Source organism: Amblyomma maculatum, chromosome 1 (genome assembly GCF_055883805.1).
Source record: "Amblyomma maculatum isolate TAMU_Amacu chromosome 1, ASM5588380v1, whole genome shotgun sequence".
Lineage (NCBI taxonomy): Eukaryota > Metazoa > Arthropoda > Arachnida > Ixodida > Ixodidae > Amblyomma > Amblyomma maculatum.
Window position 1 is genome coordinate 348,347,974 of NC_139344.1, and position 17,896 is coordinate 348,365,869.

At 40.1% G+C, this 17,896-nt stretch overlaps 1 protein-coding gene across 1 annotated transcript in view; it reads left to right on the top strand.

Moving 5' to 3' along the window:
• The window catches only part of LOC146207709 (nose resistant to fluoxetine protein 6-like), a 41,225-nt gene that overhangs the window by 16,692 nt on the left and 6,637 nt on the right, over positions 1-17,896 (top strand). The window contains exons 8-12 of the mRNA XM_084577342.1: positions 1,419-1,505; positions 5,283-5,448; positions 7,137-7,219; positions 10,149-10,271; positions 17,656-17,776. Of these exons, the coding sequence (XP_084433468.1) occupies positions 1,419-1,505; positions 5,283-5,448; positions 7,137-7,219; positions 10,149-10,271; positions 17,656-17,776 (580 nt within the window). The remainder of the gene's footprint in view (positions 1-1,418; positions 1,506-5,282; positions 5,449-7,136; positions 7,220-10,148; positions 10,272-17,655; positions 17,777-17,896) is intronic.

Genomic DNA, 17,896 nt, shown 5'->3' on the forward strand with positions numbered 1-17,896 from the left:
GTCGCTACTACTGGTTTGAAGGTCACTGAGTGACCTTGTTGAGTTTGCAAGTTGTCGGTCACAGAGTAGAGCTTTGGCTCTAAAAGATTATACCGGTAATATTTATTAAGACGAAAGCCTTTTAGGCTCATGAGTGTGGACCGGATTTGTGCGTCCGCGGATAGAGCGTCGTTGTCGAGAAATGAATTGACTGATTAGTAAAAACATGGTTTTGTATTGTAGAGGGTAACAAAATGTGTCTACGTGCAAACTTTTGCATGTGGAGTAATTAGTTGACTAATTAAAGCAAAAAAAAAAAACGTCAATACGACATTAATATAGCCAAAAATGTTGATATAGTGCGCAGACGTCAAAACAGCGATGGAAGCCGAAAATGTGTAAAAAATGTATAAAAACTTTGCTAAGCTTTAATGTCAGGCCTAGTTCTTGCGTTACACCACCGAGAACAGTAACAGAGGAAAAAAGTAGCAAAAAGTAAGGAGAGCTCAAAGAGTAAAAAAATGAAAACAACCAAAAGGCAAAAACTACAAAGAGTAATAAAATATAAAAAACAAAAATAGATACAAATGATCAAATAAGGAGAAAAGTGAAGCAAAGGCGTGAAAGGGCGGCAAATAGTGCAAAGAGTCGCATGAAAAGCTTTCTCCTTACCGCACTTAAGAGAGGTCATCACAATAGAGGACATCACAATAAACAAACTGTATTCTGACAGCTACGGCTGGATACTCGCTTTACGACTGGCATCATCAGTCGACTTGTTAGTTTGTTGTTGTGTTTCATTTTTTTTTTCACTTGCGACAGAGCAACGCCACTGATAGTAATGCAGTATCAAGAAGATGGTGATGGCATACTTTCACATTTCAGGACTTTGTCATGTGCCTTCAGATGAACCTGAATCTAATCGAAGACACCTTTAAATTGTCCTAACCTTCACGTTATCCATGTGTTTATAGATGTTTCACTGGGATAAAGGTTAAAGGTCTCCGACGCTGATTATGAGGGTTCAGTACTTTTCGAAGTTATCCACACATATGTCTTAGTGCGCTCTGGGTGCGGCTTTCGGGTCTATTACCTCTCAATGAGTTTGCGTGCATGTCGCGGCAGGTTGCTTACTGTTGTAATGTGATAACGTTGAGTTCCCTCTCGGGACACACGCCGCTTCTATTACATGTTGATGTATCTGGCATAAATGAATTTCTGTACTCCTGAAGAAAAATGTAGTGAATCCCGGTGCTTAAATGTCCATTGATCGCCTGACCACCTTTTTTGTTCAATATGTCCAGGCCCTGATCACTGATACATCAATTCGTTAGTCATTGTCATATTTCATCAGAGATAAGACTTCGCCGAACTTGCCTTTGTGAAAAGCGCCGGCATGAACAGCATTCGTAATGAATTGTTTTTCTTTCTTTTTTCAGTGGCTTCTTTATTTTCTTCAAGTTAGATAAGGAGAATGGAAATCGGATTTTTGTAAGTCTCGTCGCAGTTGTGCGCAGATATATAAGGTAAGGTTAATTAGTGGTGCCTATTATTGCGCACTCATAGTAACAACTTTCTAAGGTTTCTCGTAAAGCGGTCACGGTGGGCGCTTTTCGATGGAGGTGAAAAACAAGGCGTCCGTATGCTGTGCATGCCATTGCACGTTAAGAACCCCAGGTGGTCGAAATTTCCGAAGCCCTCATCTACGACATTTCAGATAGCCTGAGTGGCTTTGGGACGTTATACAGCACAAACCAAACCAAACCGTTTCTTTTTGGGGGCCGTGGAGTAGGAGTAGGGTGTATCAATCTACATTAATAGCAAGCGCTATAATATCATAATACGATAGTTCTTGTTCAAACAGCAAATCGAACAGCAGCTAGCCTTAACAGACCGACGTACCAAAATGGCTAAAAAGAGCAGTACCGGTCATCTATTTATTTTAATTGCTTGCGTACATACATACATACATACATACATACATACATACATACATACATACATACATACATACATACATACATACATACATACATACATACATACATACATACATACATACATACATACATACATACATACATACATACATACATACATACATACATACATACATACATACATACATACATACATACATGCATACATGCATACATGCATGCATACATGCATACATACATACATACATACATACATACATACATACATACATACATACATACATACATACATACATACATACATACATACATACATACATACATACATACATACATACATACATACATACATACATACATACATACATACATACATACATACATACATACATACATACATACATACATACATACATACATACATACATACATACATACATACATACATACATACATACATACATACATACATATACTTGCTCAGTCTTACTTTCTCACTCACCCACTCACGAACTCATCTACTTACATCTATATTGCGGCCCCGTCGGAGCTATCGCAGGAGTCGGGGAAAAGTACGGCATAATTAGCTGTCAACTGTAAACCACACATCATAATAAGACAGCTGTAGAATCAGGTATTAGCAACATGAATGCTAAAGAAGAGGTCTAATTGGCACACTGAACATCAAGAACCACAGAGCATAAAAAGTGAAAAGCAAAATCAGGAACCTGCAAAAGGGTTCAAAAAGTGTTCTAATAGCAACGAGCGTTCATAACCGGACAGAGGATTTCGCTACTGAGCGACACGAGGGAAGAAACTAATTTTGAAAGTGTCTGTAAATGCGTAAATAGGCGACACATTCAAGAATTGATAGTTTCTGTCAGATTAAGGTTTTCAAATCTTCAGGCATTCATTCAACAGAGTAAAACGAGATAAATGAACAAATTGCGAAAATACTTTTAAGCCCTCATCTTCGTGACGAATACACAAAAGGGTAAGAAGAACCGATGCTGGTGAAAACTTCCTGTCACATGTTCGACATATAAACCGCACTAATTTCCTTTAAAACGACTCAAGCTTAATTATGTCGCTTTGTCTATGGAGATTCCAAATTATCGACCCATAATATAAAACTGTACTGATTGCAATCTTTAGCGACCAATTTATTTTCCTCAAAGAAAAGGGAGGTGGGGGGGGGGGGGGGGAGAAGAAAGTTTCAGGTACCCTAGCTTCCTTATTGCATTCATGCATATCGTGTTAATGTGCGTCGACAACAACAAATTTGAAAAAAGAGCCCCTAAATATTTGTATTTCGATACATGTTTCAAAGATTTACCATAGCAGGAATAGCGGTAAGAAGACCCTGTACGGTTACAAAATGACATGCAGACAGATTTACGAAAATACATTTGCATTTGACACATTTCACCCCATGAGCAGAAAGATAAAAATAAGCATTCGTTTTCTCATGATTCTCAGGTGCGTTAACTGAGCGGTACACTGCACAATAATCGGCATACACGCATAGTTTAGAAAAAATATTTTGTAGTAAAGTATTGTTCTATAAAGTAAAAGTATCAGTGGCCCCAGCACGGGTCCCTGTGATGTGTCGGATGGTACGTCAGCAGTTTCAGGTGAACAAGAGTTTAAAGAGATATACTGCTTTCGCCAAGAAATAAAAAACTCATACAGTTCATAACTAAGGGGTATTTAGGTATTGTATTCATCTTGCAAAGACATTTAGGTTGAACAAGCGTATTGAAAGCTTCACAAAGATCAATAAATGAAGCGTCAAACTCAGAGAAAATATAAAGGGAACTAGCAATACCATATGTGAATTGAACGAGTTGTAAATCAGTGTTAAACCCTCGTTAAAACACATGCTGAAAAATACACGAAATGTTACTGACTTCAAGAAATTCCGTAGTGAGCTTGTGAACTATATTTTCAAGTAATGTACATAATTTTGAAGTTAACAAAATTGGGTGGTGGCAGCTGGACAAGATCTGTGTGCTTACAGATTGAAGCAAGGGAATAGTTTTTGCAAGTTTCTAAGATACGGGAGCTGGGCCAGATGATAGGGAATTTTAGGTGATAGTCAAATATCGGCTACTTCAAAGAGAATAATGGTGTAAAAACATATTAGGGATGTCATCGAGGTCACTGCTCTTTGTATTTTGGTTCCGTATGAGGTTCAGACCATCTTGACTGCTTTTTGAGACATCCCCAACGGAGCATTCTGTGTTGCTTGTAAAATAATTAACTTCCAGGTATTCTTGAAATGACCGGCTGAAAACATGCATTTAAACCAGTTGATATGGCTAATGAATCAGAGAGAGGTTCATCATTAATAATAAAGGTATTGGGAATGATGCCCTTTGATATTATGTATGCCCAGAATTTTCTGAGATGGCGTTTCATTAATTCCTGCGATGTATTTCCATAGTAAAAGCTTTTGCCGGTTTAACCTTAACGCAGACTTGTTCTTTAGCATTTGCGAAGAATGTAATAAGCAAAGAGTCCTCATTGCACTTGCAAACGCGTAATCTAGACACAGCTAGAGCAATGCAGTATATGTTTTGTTATCGACGGCATATTGAGATCCTGGCTACTATTCTTTAGGGGAACAAAACGCTGAATAAATACTTTCACAGTGTTTCCGAAAAGTTTACTAGAAAATTCACATTACCCAAGTTGCTGAGGTGTTTAAATTTCTCGAATGAGTCTCGTAATAAGACCTGTGTGCCCTCACCATCGGCAGAACTAAAATCTGAAAATGTTGAATAAATGCAATGCTACTCATTAACAGAACATTGAATAGAAACAAGGACAGAGTTGTGATTGAATATTGCTTTGATGACCTCACATGTAAACTGTTTGCGAAAAGAGAAGACTTTAAAAACCCCACATCCACTGTTGCAGCAAGCCTTGTGAATTTATCATCTGTCTTTCAAACCAACTGACTAATATTTATAAACTCGGTACTTATTGTGATGTCATCACCAGTAATAGATAATTTAGGCCAGTGGATTCTGGAAAGTTGAAATATGCTAGAGAAATTATAGTTTCATTTCTTATGTGATAATTATACATGAAGTTACTTAAACCATGAGAGCAAATTTTACGGTTAACTTCGAAGTTTTGAGACTCGCTCCTAGCAGCCGACAGAACGCACTGCCAGATAGCATCTATCACTTATTCATCACGACAACCCTGAACGAGTGTGAGGGCGCCAAGGTACATCATATTTTAACACTACGGTAGGTTTATAATAGTAATTAGGCCTACAACAATGTTTCATTATGCGCTTGTACATTCAATAATCTAAAGTATAACCTTTTTTTTTTCCTTTTTTTTTTGCAGGATGACCATCCCGACATTTTTTATGATCATGTGCATGTATATGCTGCCATTGATAGCTTCTGGCCCGAATTCAAAAGAACTTTACAGCAGATTTTATGCAGAAATCCGAGACACCTGGTGGAACTTATTGCTCCTAGTACGAAACTGGAAAGAAGACGCCGTCATAGTAAGTTTAGCCTCGTGCCTATTCTAGAAGGAACCGCTTCACAAATCAGCACTATGCAGTGGGTCAGCCAACCATTTTTAGATGAGAAATATACACGGCATCCACTGATTACGGTTTCGGTTTTCTCATGAACAACAAATATAGCTAATATGAGGACGACCATATTTGGAAAACGGAATGCGTGAAGCGTAGGGTGAGCTCGAAGTCAGCTGACACCACCGTGATCTTGACAAAGATAGCGCACCCCAGCAGCCTACGTCACGACTGCGTATGTGCGATAAAGTTCCAGCAAATGAAACTGAGAGCGCAGATCTGAGTCGTCACATGGCATCTCAAGCCGATGCACGCAGACTCATTTACACATCTTTTAGCACCCATACGCAGTCGTGACGTTGGGAGAGAAGGTCATGCCCCGGCCTTGTTCGATTGTCGGTGGTGAAGACTCAGCCTCCACTTCGTCTCTATTACTGTACCCGTGAGACAAATGCTACTAGTTTCGTCTCTGTGCTTTCGTGTTTAAGAGCCAATGATCTCAATCTCTAAACGTTGTGTGACAGGCTCTTCTCACTATACACCTGTTGCCTATTTTTAATGCAGTTTTGATAGTTGTATCTTGGGGGAAGTCTCGTATTCAATTCGTTACCTCAAACTCTCAGGATGAGGAACACTACAGAAAATAGTGTTATCATAGTTACATGTAGTTATTAGAACTGATTTTGGGGGAATACGCACTTGACGCCATTTTTAATTTCTGATGTAATAGTAAATGACTCGCTACGATGGTAGCGGTAGTGCCAAACAACCTTTGCTAACTATGATGTGACGTGAAATATCCCAAAATCCCATATGCTTGAGAACTGCGCTGAAGTTGAAGCCATGTAAATATCGATCATGTATTGACTAACAGGGTTATGTGGCGTAGCAGATACGAGTCCCTTTGTGTAGTACTGAGTGATGCAGTGATTATTAAAAAGTGAATACTTAGGCAACCAGCGCAGAGATCCTTTCTTTCCACTAAGAAACACAAACATGTTAAGAGACTACAGCTAGTGCCACAGGAAGTGTCATGCATGAAATGAATATTCTTTCCCTGCCTGTTCCAAACAGTTCACTTGGAGCCAAAGCATACAAGTACCAGACCAAAAATAGTTAATATTTGCTAGCAAATATTTTTATTTCGCCTCTCCTGAGAATTGTACCAACCTGCAATTTGTTCAGGAATAAGAAAACTGAACTTGTACAGTCAAAACTACCTGCACACCCGATTTATAAGAAAATGATGAAAGATGTACATTCCTAATCCGGGCAAAACGATGTCAGTATACTGTCAATGTCACACTCGTTTAAAGGAAATCGTAATAACGACAATGAATAATGCAATGAATACGAAGTTAATGCTTGGAGCTTGGAATAGCGAAAGTTCTGTAAATGCTTTTTCTTCAACAGTAATTCAATAAGACCGCAACGAAAGCGGTTTATGAAATGCTACCAGGAGCAAAGCTTTCTTTAAAAGTATCCGGCGCAAATAGTTGCCTTTACCTTGAGCCCTTTATATATATAGCCCTTTCTTCAAAACCAATTTGAGCGTACTGGTATATATAAAGTATACGCATTATTGTCGTGCTAACCTTCGTCTATCTTATGTTTGATACAAACTGTCACTATTTTTATGTTGCTCTGAATTTCAGCCCATTTTACCTCATCTATGGTACCTCTCAACTGATTTCCAGTTATTCTTGGTGTCCATGATAGTTATACAAGCCTTCAAAGCGTAAGTTCTTTGTTTGATAAATACTATAACTGTTTTGTATTTAAGGCACGGGATAGGTCAAAATGAAACAAAAAAGAGATTTAATTTTATTTCACTCGCAGTGATCGTCCAGGACAGAGTTCAGTGACTTGCTTAGTTTGCTGCTCTTCAAGGATGTAACAGCGCAATGACGGACCAAGAAAGAAAATCATAGCGCTGAAGATTCGTTGCTTTCACTGGTCCTCCGCTTATGTTGTGCTGTTACGTTCATTCGAAATGCAATGCCAACTCGCCAACTGTGCGATGTTACCAACTCGCCAACTGTGCGATGTTACCGCTCTTCAGTTAGCTTTTAGTTAGCCTGTAAGTTCAAAATGGAGGCTGTAGGCTAGCACGCCTGATTTTTCTTTTTTACTTTGCCTAATCATATGCACGCTTTAAAATTGAATGAAAAAGGCAAAATTTTGCATTTTAATGCTAAATCATTTCTTAGCTCATAGACAGCGTGCACAATTGTGTGACCGAAAATTATCCACCGTAGTGGGGGTTAAAGATCAAAGGTCACAGCTAAAGGTCAAATTGCAATTAGACTGTAAGCTGTTGCGGGCAGTCTAGTTGCATGACGGACCTGCCGTCATAGAGTTTCTTACTCTTACCTAGAGGGAAAGCTGTGCTGCCGTCTATGGGCGTTTACATGGAGTTTCCAGACGGCCAGTTCAGCCACCATGGGCGCTCAAAGCATCATGGGCCGGTGAGCTACCGAGTGCAGAACTACAACTTTTGGCCAAAACTAATGCAAAGATAAACGTTGTTCTACCGTAAATAATGCCCTAAGATTGAATATTGTGACTATAAATTGTAAAGAGAGAGAGAAACAGCATGTCAGTGTGATATTTATCAAATATAAGCGATGGCTCTTTCTCCTATTGGCTTAGTTTTGAGCAGCACAAATACCAATATTTCGCACTTAATATGCAAACTTTGAAATAAAAAAACGTTATAAAAATATTTATGGTTGCGCAATCACTTCAGGAAGTTTTTAGTGGCATTTCGGGAAACAGAAACCATTTATTGGCGACGTCTGCTTTTGAGCCTTCGCTACTATGGCTTTCGCGGTCTATGTACGCACCTTCAAATGATGATTATGACGAAAAAGAAACATCGCAGTAACGCCACTCCACGTACCCGAGAAAAACCGACTGTCCCGCAACAAGTAGCACACCGGCCCATGATTCTTAGCGCGCCCATGGTGGCTGAAGTGCAGCGCCCTCAGCTTTCCCTCTAGTTAGTGTAAGGAACTCTATGCCTGCCGTAGTCCCAGAACGTTCGCAGTGTCATTTTTAGGAGGTCTCAAGCGCCTCCTCGAAGTTTTCAAAACTCAGCTGAGATTTCACGGGATTACCAAGAAGTGGCCATCTTACTTCTTGTGAGGAAGCTGAATCCTTGACAACTTCGACACTATATTAAAGGTTCTTTTTTAATTTTGGTGTTTCGGTTAGCCATGGTTCGGCAGAATGACTAAAGTTTACGTCCTGGAAGCACATGAGTATCATTGAGGTAGAAAATCGTGATACGGCTGCGCGAAGTGGGCAATTGTAAATACTATTTGGATAAATACTGAAGATATATAAAATGGTAGACATATAAACATAGTGACTGACAAAGGAGCGCACTACTGGCTACTCATCTGGTGGAAGCTAAAATGATTTTAGTGCGTATTGCTTGTGAAAAGGTGACGTAGACTTAACTTTTTTATTTGTGTTTGATCTTGAGTGTCACAAAGTACCATGTTTTGTTGGAAGTTGGTTATCATCCCATACCTCTACAGAAACTGAAAAAAGAAAAATTAGAGGTAGAAGAGATTCTGACGCCAATCGGCGCAGATGTGCAGAGCAACTGAAAATGAAATGACAAGCATAGATGCAGTCGTTGTTGTTGATGTTTTTTTTTTTTTTTTTAAGAGATTTATTCCTTAAATACTTACAAAATGGGTTCCAACAAAATTAGAAAGCTGTGCTCAGTAGAGCTAGACACAATAATTCCACTTCAATTAAACTAATGAAGCACGTAAGAATGATATTAAGTAAAAATGAATAGACGATTCGTCGAAGTTGCTAAAGAAACAGGTACACGAGTACATGGGAAGTAGAGGACACAGCCATATGGACTTAAACAACGCCAGCAAGATCAGAAGTCGCGTAGCGCAGAAAGAAATAAATGTATCTCAAATATCGCTTTCATCTAAAGCTAGTGTGCCATGGATTTTACACAATGAAATATTTGCAATATTGTAAACAATATTTACAATATCTACAAGGAACGCTGATCTATTAAAAACACGGGGCCAGGAGCTGCTGGGAACATATAGGTCCCGCAACTAGGGAACTACCCCATCTGGTGCAAGCATGCACCACCGAATTATTTGGGGCACAATAAATGTTGATTCCTCCTCCTCCTCCTCCTCCACTTAATTTACTAGGTCATTTTCGTTCCATATTTCCTTTTTCATGACCTTGACGTTTCTCATGAGTCGCACTAATTTTTTCATCGAGGTACCTCAATAGGTGATTATACACAGGCCTTGAGCTCCACGTCTCTTTTATCTTCCCCTCTTTAATGCCCTTACCCTCTTCCCCAGTGTAGGGTAGCCAACCGGAGGCCTGCCTTTATGATTATCCCTGATTTCTACATTTTCGCTAAGAATATATTTACATACGTTGCCGAATTCTCACCCAATCCAACATGGCTAATTATTCACTTTCTCTGATGCCCTTAATGTCCAAGGAGTGACAGGACATTAGTAACAAACTTCACTTATGTATTCTTAATTATTCTTATCATGCTGTGATGGTATGTAAATAATGCCACTTTTATTATGCCTCCTGAAGCACTTCTGCTCCTGTTCGTTATTTTATGATTTGCCTGTAATCAAGTCTGTTTCCATTTACAGGAAAAAAGCGCTAGCTGTGTCTCTTTTCGGTGTGTTGTCCTTGGGGTCCTGTGTTATTGCTGCCTGGCAAGTGTACGGCACCCGTTTACCGCCCTTCATTATTGCCCTGACACAGCTCCTCAGGTGGGTCCCTCACTTATTGCCAAGAGTAAAAGTGAAAAAAATTAAAGATATCGCTGACGAACAAGCATTCCGCTTTCACTACGGAATAAGTCTAAGTGGCCACGAAATGAGTGATAGCCACACATTTATTTATTTATTTATTTATTTATTTATTTATTTATTTATTTATTTATTTATTTATTTATTTATTTATTTATTTATTTATTCGCTTTTATTTACATTTATTTGTTTTTATTTATTTATTTAGTTATTATTTATTTATTTATTTATTTATTTATTTATTTATTTATTTATTTATTTATTTATTTATTCGCTTATATTTACATTTATTTGTTTTTATTTATTTATTTAGTTAGTTATTATTTATTTATTTATTCATTTATTTATTTATTGTTTCCTTGGATGCACCCTGAGAGTGCCGAGCCTAAAGACGACAAAGCACCAGAGAAAAGCATAAAAACCATCTCATAAAATAAACACAGAAAACATATAACAAAATTTAACAGAGTCTGGCTCAGCGGTCGTCTGAGACCCAGGAAGTGAGAACTGATACAGGAAGGAACTAATCACTGCTAGAATGACATACCATAACAAACAATTTGATTTCTGGTGCAATAAAGCAGTCAAAAATAACAGTTATTGAACAGTACATCGGTAACAGGTGTGCGTCAGCAGAACAATACGTAGAACAGCAGTCCCCAATCGGCGCTTCTCTACACCTTCACGCATAGCCATGTTAAGTGTCGAATGCCCAAGGCACTGAAGCAAAATTTCAACACAATTCATGACAACTGTACGAAACATCAGGAACATGACATAAAACACATTTCTTTCAATAATTTATTATTGCTATTCCCAAGAAACTCCTTCCAGTACTTCTTAAATGTCCTTTATTAGAATCAACCTGTAACATAAAAAGGAGTGCTTGTTTTCCTTTGTTAACTCTGATTTGCGGCATTTTTCGTTTTTGGTTCTTAAAGGTTGTTTAGTATCTCTATATTTCACTATACGTAATAGTCGAAATAGTATTCATTAGACTTATAATAGAAATTACAGAGCTCGTTATCGTTACTCAAATCAAGATACCACAGCTTATTTTGAGGGCTAACAAGCGTGTAGTATAGGGCCTCTTTTAAGCGTTTGGGTATATTATTATTGGGTATATTAGCGATTCCTAGTAGCTCCAGGACGGATGAAGCGGCTGGGCTAAAGCCAAAAGGACGCTCAGTTGTGGATGTGTCGGGAAGCGACCGGAAAGTCCGATGTTGCAAGGAGATATATCACATAGCAACATGGAATGTAAGATCTATGACGCAAGGTAAACTGGATATCGTCAAGGGAGAAATGGACAGATTGAACATTGATATCTTGGGTATCAGCGAGCTCAAGTGGACCGGAATGGGAGAATTTAACTCCGGCGACCATTATGTCTTTTATTGTGGGCACGAATCCAAGAGAAGGAATGGGGTCGCTCTCATAGTAAACAGAAGAATGGGCAAAGCAGTGATAGGGTACAACCCCAAAAACGACCGAATGATGTCACTTCGGATCCATGGTCACCCTTTGAACATAACAGTTATCCAAGTTTATGCACCGACCACTACTGCTGAAGAAGCTGACGTTGAGAGATTTTATGCGGACCTACAATGCCTTTTAGACCGCACCCCATCATCAGACGTCGTTTTTCTCATAGGAGACTGGAATACTAAGGTCGGGAGTGAAGAAATATCCGGAATTACAGGCAAGTTCGGTCTTGGTGAGCCAAATGAAGCTGGGCAGAGGCTAGTGGAGTTTTGTCAAGAAAACAAACTGACCATAGCGAATACTCATTTTCAACAGCACAAGAGGCGCCTTTGCACGTGGATTTCACCGGACGGTCTGTACAGAAATCAGATCGATTATATTATTTGCCGGCAGAGATGGAGAAGCGCTATACAAGCAGTAAAAACAAGGCCTTTGGCCGATTGTGGCACCGATCATCAGCTTCTTGTTGCCAAAATTAAGCTTCGATTGAGGAAAACGCAGAAAACTAGAAGGCCTTTCAGGTATGATCTGGATCAAATTCCATTAGAATATGCTGTGGAAGTGAGGAATCGATTTCAAGAATTAGATCTAGAAGACAAAGAGCCCGAAGAGATGTGGACTGATGTTCGTGATATATTACAAGAAGTTGCTACTAAGGTAGTTCCAAAGCAAAAGAAATGCAAAAAAGCAAACTGCTTATCTGAAGAGGCTTTGCAAATAGCTGAGGAAAGGAGGATGGCAAAAGTTATGGGGGAAAGAGAAAGATAAAAGGTTCTCAATGCGGATTTTCTGAAAATAGCAAGGAGAGATAAGAATGCCGTCCTAAACATACAGTGCCAAGCAGTTGAGGACAACAGATAATTAAGGAACACAAGAGCTCTGTATAAGACAATCAAAGATCTCAAAGGAAGCTTCTGTGCCAAGCTGGGCGTGATAAAGGACAAACGAGGCAAGGACCTCACTGAAGCCTCACAGATAAAGAAGAGGTGGCAGGAATACACAGAAGAACTGTACAAGAAGGACCCGGATGTGCAAACCCAACATAAGACGGTTGTGATTACTGATCTCGAGCCGGGCATCCTGAAGAGTGAAGTTGAATGGGCCTTAGCCAGCCTTGCTAAGAACAAAGCTAGCGGAATTGATGGTATTCCAGCTGAGTTACTTCAAAACCCCAACCACGACGCTGTTAACACTCTGCATACATTATGTCAGAAGATTTGGACAACCCTGCAGTGGCCACAGGATTGGAGGAGGTCAGTTTACATCCCCATTCCAAAGAAAGGCAGTGCCAAAGATTGTTCCAACTACCGCACGATCGCGCTTATTTCGCACGCTAGCAAGGTGATGTTGAAAATCCTCCAAGGTAGGCTGCAGCAGTATGTGGACCGGGAGCTTCCGGACGTGCAAGCTGGGTTTCGCAAGGGCAGAGGAACTAGAGATCAAATTGCCAACCTTCGCTGGATCATGGAAAAAGCAAGAGAGTTCCAGAAACCCATTTACTTCTGCTTTATTGATTATGCGAAAGCGTTTGACTGCGTAGATCACAGCAGATTGTGGCAAGCTCTCCAAGAGATGGGAGTTCCAATTCACCTCATCTGTCTACTCAGGAACCTGTATGAAGGGCAAGAGGCCACAGTCAGAACTGGGCATGGTCTTACTGATTGGTTTCCGATTGAGAAAGGGGTGAGGCAAGGCTGCATACTGTCGCCCTGCCTATTTAACCTATTTGCAGAGTGCATCATGAGGAAGGCCGGTCTGGACGAGTCTTCAGCTGGAGTGAAGATTGCTGGAAAACGTATCAACAACCTTAGATATGCGGATGATACCACTTTAATGGCAGAAAGGGAAGTGGAACTCAAGAGACTTCTGATGCGCGTACAAGAAGAGAGTGAGAAGTTTGGGCTTAAACTGAACATTAAAAAGAGAAAGATCATGGCGTCTTGCCCTATCAAGTCCTGGAGCATCAATGGACAAGAAGTGGAAGCTGTGACAGATTTTCTGTTCTTGGGCTCCAAGATTACCTCGGAAGGAGACTGCAGCCATGAAATTAGGAGACGCCTGCTTTTGGGAAAGAGAGCAATGGTTAGCCTTGACCGCCTAGTAAAGAGCAGAGACATTAGTCTGCCAACCAAGATCCGTATAACTCGTGCTATGGTCTTTCCAATTGTGATGTATGGATGCGAGAGTTGGACTGTGAAAAAGGCTGACCGCCGAAGAATTGACGCGTTTGAATTGTGGTGCTGGCGATGACTCTTGAGAGTTCCTTGGACTGCCAGAAGATCAAATCAGTCGATATTGTCGACCATAAACCCTGACTGCTCATTGGAGGGTCAAATTCTAAAGTTAAAGCTCAGCTACTTTGGTCATCTGATGAGAAGAGAGGAGTCGCTGGAGAAAGATTTGATGTTGGGAAAGGTTGAGGGCCGCCGGAGAAGGGGTAGGCAGCGAACGCGATGGTTAGATGGCATCCTCGCGGCACTGCAGATGCAGTTATGTGATGTTAAGAAGATAGTGAGAGACCGGAAAGCGTGGCGTGACATGGTCCATAGGGTCACGAAGAGTCGGACACGACTGAACGCCTGAACTGAACTGATATTATCTTGCACTTTATAAGCGCACTCAATGATTCGAAAAAGTCTTCATTAAGTTCAATAACACTCATGTTTCATGAGAGGTCGGGGCTGATTCAGTCCCGAGAAACATTTGCTGGGTTACCTATTACATAGAGCATTCTTCAAATCGAATGATAACCGAGTTTCAGTCATATTTGTCAATTGACTTAAAAATATATACTTTATTATATATGCATTTGGACTCCAGCTGTTTCTTTAAAGCTATTTAGATAGCTTATTTAAATTATTATTAACAGATTTCTCTATACAACCAGCAGTTTCTCTAACTAAACAATGTTAGTAGCATCTGCACACAATATTATTTGTGAGGCTCCAAATATCGTAGCCATGTCATTTATGCAAACAAGAAAAACTTGGGGTCTCGAAATTGAGCCCTGGAAAACGTCGTGTTGCACTAGAGTTCTCTGGGGATGCAGTTATTAATACGTACATATATATTGATAACATTTTTCAAGATAACTTCGAATCATTATCAGCGCCACTCCACTAAGGCCATGTATTCCAAGTTTTCTTGACATATCACGATCGACAGTGTATAATCTAGAAATATTCAATACTAGGCCTGTTCCTTCCATATATTCATTTACTTTATTGCTTATATTATTGAGCGCAAGTTCTAATTATCCTTTTTTGCTTCAAAACCACTTTCTACTACTGTTACTACTCAGCGTTTGAAAAAAAAAAACGCAACCTGTCACTTATGGCATTTACAAATACCTTGGAAAACGCTGTCAGAACTGCAATTGGCCTGTAATTAATAATGTTGGTCTCACCTCCGCCTTTGTAGATAGTTATATGTCTCGCAATCGTCAATTACTATAAAATATATGCGCAAAAGGGCATCTGGTTTATTTTGTATGATGATGGGCTTATCTAGGATGACACATGTTTAATAGAAAAGGCTTAAACTGTCATTGACAGATTAGACTGATGCTTAGGTTTTCAAGAATATATTATATGTGTTGTAGGAGAAAGCATAATTGACTGTAGCAAGCCATTCGTGTGTAAACTCTAGAACGGAAAGGTTTACCAGGCTTAAAAGAGGGCAGGTATCCTACAAGCAAGCGCGAAGACACTGTTGAGTAAGACGCACACCCCAAAGAGTAAGAAGAACAATTGTATTATCAGTATGGATAATAGTCAAAATAGCCGAAAAAGTCAACACGCATGTGTGCAGCAGCCAAAATAACCAAAATATAACAATGAATTTGAGGGAGTCGACGGATTCGTCATCCCGGTGGTAACTGGAGATCACGTAAATGAGGCCCTACGTGCAAGGCAGAAAGGGAAATCGGCTGTTGAAGGCCAAGGGACCACATGCTTGCTGAAGGACGGTAGGACATAGTGAAAGGAAAACCGACCACCCTGTATACGATGGGCCTACGACCTCGAAAGCACCATAGTCCCGGAAGCATGCTAATCAAGTAATTAAAAGTCTTCAGGCCGATAAGGTTGCTATTCGTTAGCAAACAAGGTGCTATGCGATGGCAGATGGGCCCCATTGCGAAAAAACGTCGCCATCGCGGCGTCCAGTATCACATCTGTCACCATGACCAAGGTTGGTAAACGCAAAAGATAAGAGCTTTTTGATCAGACCAGTTGGGAAACTCCTACTCAAAAGGTGACTAGCTTTAGTAGACATTTCTCGGGTGCTTGTGAGGCGTCCTCTAAGACATTGAGTCTTCATAGATAAAAAGAAGGCATTTGACGGACTGTCAGAACCTCAGCAGTAATATAGGCTTTCCAAAATCAGAGTGCACCGAAGGTCTATGTGGAGGTCCTGCAGAATATCTATAGCGATAACACAGCGGTGATAGTTTTTCGCAGAAAACGTTATCAAGTTCCATTCCAAGCGATGTCGAGCATGGATGCAATTTTGTGCTATTAACCGCAAGTTTAGAGGAATTATTCAGCAAACACGATCAAGAATTGTTATGTCAGATGCAAAATACCTGGCGTTACTAGGTATGCCATGAAATTTTCTTGGTAATTATTCTAGGGCCACAATTCCAAGGCATGGTCAATGACATAGGCAAAAGAAGGTCGGTGGGCTTGAAAGTCAAAATCAAGTACATCTAGAGTATATTTCTAAGAAGAGACAGTCTCGGAGCAAAAGGCCAGTTTATGATAAGCTGCGAAGCATTGGCATAGTAAAGGAATATACCCGGTCATGGCACGTAGTCACAGCAGATCTAGAACGTGACAGTGAAATAATGGGAGAATACGAACGAGACTGAGCGCGTTAGGCAAGTACCTTGAAATTTTCCATGGCAGTTCAACAGTGTCCTTCAAGTGAGAGGTATTTAGAAGCTGCATTTTGCCAATGCCGATCAGGATGTCAGGAAAGCTCAAGTTAACAAAAAAAGGATTCAGCTTAAACTGAGGAAAACGCAGCGAGAAATCAAAAGAAGAATGATCGTCTTAACCCTAAGAAACAGAGAGAGAACAGACCGAGTTTGGAAAAAAGCGTGAGTTAAGTATATCATAGGTGAAATAAAGAAAATAAATCGGTATGGCTAGGGTAAGCAATGCAAAAGGAAGAAAACAATGGCTCCTTCATTTAATACGGTTAACTGAAAGAGAGTGGAGACGTGTCAGATGGTGCCGGAAATTCAGGTAGGTTCATAAGATTATGAAGCTTGCAGGGACGAAGGTGGTTCTGGATGGAGAAGTCCCGGATTAATGGGAAAGATTTCGGAAATACGTTTGTCCCGCAACGGATGTAGTTAGGTTCTGCATGATGACAGCAGATATTTGTAATGTACGTTACTATCAGGAACGCTGCTCAAACTGGATGCTTTCTTGAATATATCTGACCGTCTTGTAGCCCCTGTAAATCCAATCACGCACTTAACGACAGTGGTGACAGGGGCGAACCATTCACTTTGTTGAGTTTCAGCCCAACAGAGAGCGAACTCAAGAGTAAGCACAAAACCTGTTTGTATAATCTAAGCAATGCAATCGAAAAATATATTGCGGTTGCCTGGATAGGTGACGGTTACGTTCAGTATTCAATTTAGGTCTGTGCATGCATTATAAAGACAGGAATGGTAGCGGATATAACTAGATTTTCATGCAAGCCTTCTACTTCTGACATTACTTAAGCCTACCATCCTATCTCTCTGTTATCCCTTTCGTGCCTTTCCACATTCCCCTTCTTCGAAGGAAGTTACTCCCTGGCCAATTTCTCCGCCTTTCCTACAACTGATGTTTTCTTTTTCTTACAGCCTATTCATGGACCAGTATAATAAGTACTACAAGCTCCCGTTCTACCACGGCGTCTGCTTCTTCTCCGGTTGCATCACATTCGTTATTGTGCAGAAGTACAGCCACAGAAGAATGTCTCGAGTAAGCAGAACTTCATACGATTGGTAGCGTCTAATTTCTGCAAATTATGACATAAGAAATGATAGCTCATTACATACTAAGGTTACAAACGCACAAGTCGTTAAAAAAAGCAACAATTTA